The sequence below is a fragment of the Eimeria mitis genome, genomic scaffold (assembly GCF_000499745.2).
Source record: "Eimeria mitis Houghton genomic scaffold, Emh_scaff4787, whole genome shotgun sequence".
In the NCBI taxonomy this organism is placed as follows: domain Eukaryota; phylum Apicomplexa; class Conoidasida; order Eucoccidiorida; family Eimeriidae; genus Eimeria; species Eimeria mitis.
In genome coordinates, this window is record NW_013573086.1 from 1793 (window position 1) to 2262 (window position 470).

At 44.0% G+C, this 470-nt stretch overlaps 1 protein-coding gene across 1 annotated transcript in view; it reads left to right on the top strand.

Annotated features, from left to right (window-relative positions):
- Positions 1 to 261: 261 nt before the first annotated feature.
- EMH_0077690 (uncharacterized protein) overlaps positions 262 to 470 on the top strand; it is a gene marked incomplete at both ends in the record, with an annotated part of 774 nt that continues 565 nt past the window's right edge. The window contains one exon of the mRNA XM_013499882.1: positions 262 to 468. Coding sequence (XP_013355336.1) covers positions 262 to 468 — 207 coding nt within the window. The remainder of the gene's footprint in view (positions 469 to 470) is intronic.

Consider the following 470-nt stretch of genomic DNA (forward strand, 5'->3'; position numbering starts at 1 on the left):
AGGGTTTCGGTGCTACCGGGGCGGTCAATCGGCGGGCTGTATATACAGCTCAGGAGGAGTTTATTTAAATAAGTAAAGAAATGAATTTTTAAGAAAAGTTTTGTTGTTTTGTTTCTCCATGAATGAAGTGTATATACAGCTGCAAATGAATAGCATCTGTTCTTCTTTCTTGGTTGTCTAGTACAAGTTACAGACATAGCTACATGTATAAAAAGCAAAAAAAAAAACAAAAAATATTAAACTTTATAACCTTCATGCAGCATGGAGGGTTACTGGGGTGGATCAATAGGGGCTCAAGAAGCAACACAAGACGACAACACTGCTGCTGCTTCGGTAGCATTGGGGGCCGAGGCCTGGGAAACATACACAGCACACCACGACACAGACTTAGGCTCTCAAGCAGCAGTAGAGCTTTCAGAGGATGCAGACAGTTGGCTATCTCCTCTTGACCCCGCTGCAGAGGGGGCCCC